This window comes from Emiliania huxleyi (genome assembly GCF_000372725.1).
Source record: "Emiliania huxleyi CCMP1516 unplaced genomic scaffold EMIHUscaffold_2558, whole genome shotgun sequence".
In the NCBI taxonomy this organism is placed as follows: Eukaryota; Haptophyta; order Isochrysidales; family Noelaerhabdaceae; genus Emiliania; species Emiliania huxleyi.
In genome coordinates, this window is record NW_005200120.1 from 698 (window position 1) to 2,464 (window position 1,767).

The 1,767-nt window shown below is 61.7% G+C and overlaps 1 protein-coding gene across 1 annotated transcript; it reads left to right on the forward strand.

Annotated features, from left to right (window-relative positions):
• Positions 1-405: 405 nt before the first annotated feature.
• On the forward strand, positions 406-1,086 carry EMIHUDRAFT_254625 (hypothetical protein; the record flags this gene model as incomplete). The annotated part of the gene is made up of 1 exon (XM_005777771.1): positions 406-1,086. One exon carries the CDS (start codon positions 406-408, stop codon positions 1,084-1,086), a length of 681 nt encoding a protein of 226 aa, XP_005777828.1.
• Positions 1,087-1,767: the final 681 nt, after the last annotated feature.

The following is a 1,767-nucleotide window of genomic DNA, read 5'->3' on the forward strand; positions in this document are numbered from 1 at the left end:
AGAGAGAGTCAGACATGGACACGCTTAATCACGCTTTCCACTTCGAGCCAATTGCTTCGAGCACTTGGAGTGCGGGTCGGTAGCGTCATGTATGTGTGAGTGTTCGGCGTGCCGGACGTCGGCCGGCGCCGCGGCCCGGCCGACTTCCCGGCCGCCGGCGCTCGCGCCTAGGCCGTGCCCCTGCAGTTGCTTTTCGGACGAATATGGCTTTCGCTCGCACTGAAAGCTGACACCCAACCACTACCTCTCCACATATCTACATACTGAGTGAGAAGAACAGTCAGGCTGGGACTGGACACGGCGCGTAACGCCGGAGGAGTTTTTCTCCTCTCACGCCACACGGCGCTTCCCACTCGCGCTAAGTCAAAATCGTGCTGCCCCCTTGATCTCCTGACGCCGTCGCCGATGGAGCTCCTAACGCCGTCGCCGATCTCACTGGCCATTGCTCGCGACGTTACCACCGTCAAAGTGCTCCTGCCGGACGGCCGCACCAGGGTCGACGTTCCTTGCCTCGACCCGGACGCAACACCTGCGGAGCGCAAGCGGGTGGTGCTCGAGCACCTCCGCGGCGAGTTGCGGCTGCCGCTGCCGCCATGGACGGAGGTGCGTTTCGCCCAGAAACCCGGATCCGCCGTGACTCTGCTCGCGGGCGGGCTGCGCGGCGGCGGCGGTCCCGCAATTTTGTTGGAGAAGCGGCTCCCGCAGCTGTGCTGGCTGAAGGTGCTGTGCGGCAAGTGCGGCATCAAAGACGCTGTGCCGATGCTGCAGACAGAGGACTGGCTGTTCTACCAGCGGGTGCTCTGGCTGGAGATAGTGTGCGGCACCCTCGAGACAGACTACTTGCAGCTCCTCCCGTTCAAGGTTCGGTTCAGCGGCGCGGTGAAGGGCGCGGAGTGCGTCACAAAGGTGGCGCAGTGCGCGAAGGTCCACCTGGTGTTCTGCGGCGCGCGCCTCGCGATGGATGAGTTTGCGGACGCCGCGAAGGACGACTGGCTGAAGGGGCACTGGCTGTGCTTCGAGCACTCGCTCGGCCTCAAGGAGTGGAGGGAGCAGCAGGTCTGCTGCGTCAAGTGTGCGCTGCCGTGAGCCGGCGGCCGGCGCTTTTGCATCATCAGACCACACGATAAAGCCGTAGAGCGTAGTTGTTCAGGCCCGGTTTAGACGCGCGCTCGCGCTCGCGCGAGGGGAAGGTCGAGGTGGGAAGAGCGCCTCTGCGCGATTCAGAGGCGGTAGCGGCATTCTTTTTTTTTGTTCTTTTTGCACGACACTTGGCAAAAAGAAAGAAAACACACCAGCCAAGGGAGGCTGGGATGGGAGGACGGCACGCCGCCACCACACAGGGAGGAGTGTGGTGCTAGCCGTCGCCCACCCTAACCCTTGGGCGTCTGCCTCTTTCTATCTCCCTTCACACACACTGCTCACTGGGCACGACACCGGCGCAGCCAAAAGTTTTTTTTACTCTGTATCTCGCGAATACTTGATTTTTCACGCCGTGTAACAATCGTGTTCAAGCGGCCCTCCTGTGAGCTGGTACACCAAGAATGGCTACCCCTGCCAGGGGCCACACTGTGGGCAAGCTGTGATGAGCGTGGTTTGGCTTGTGCAGCCCATACGGACGTGGTATATATACACATATGCGGCCACGTGTCGGCCGGTTCGGGGCACGAATTCCGGATTTTTCCACGGCCTAACAATCGTTGCTGTAGTGGCGCCAATGGCCGCCTCCCGTCGCGCCATTGCACCCTAGCCAGCAGTAGCACCGGGTAC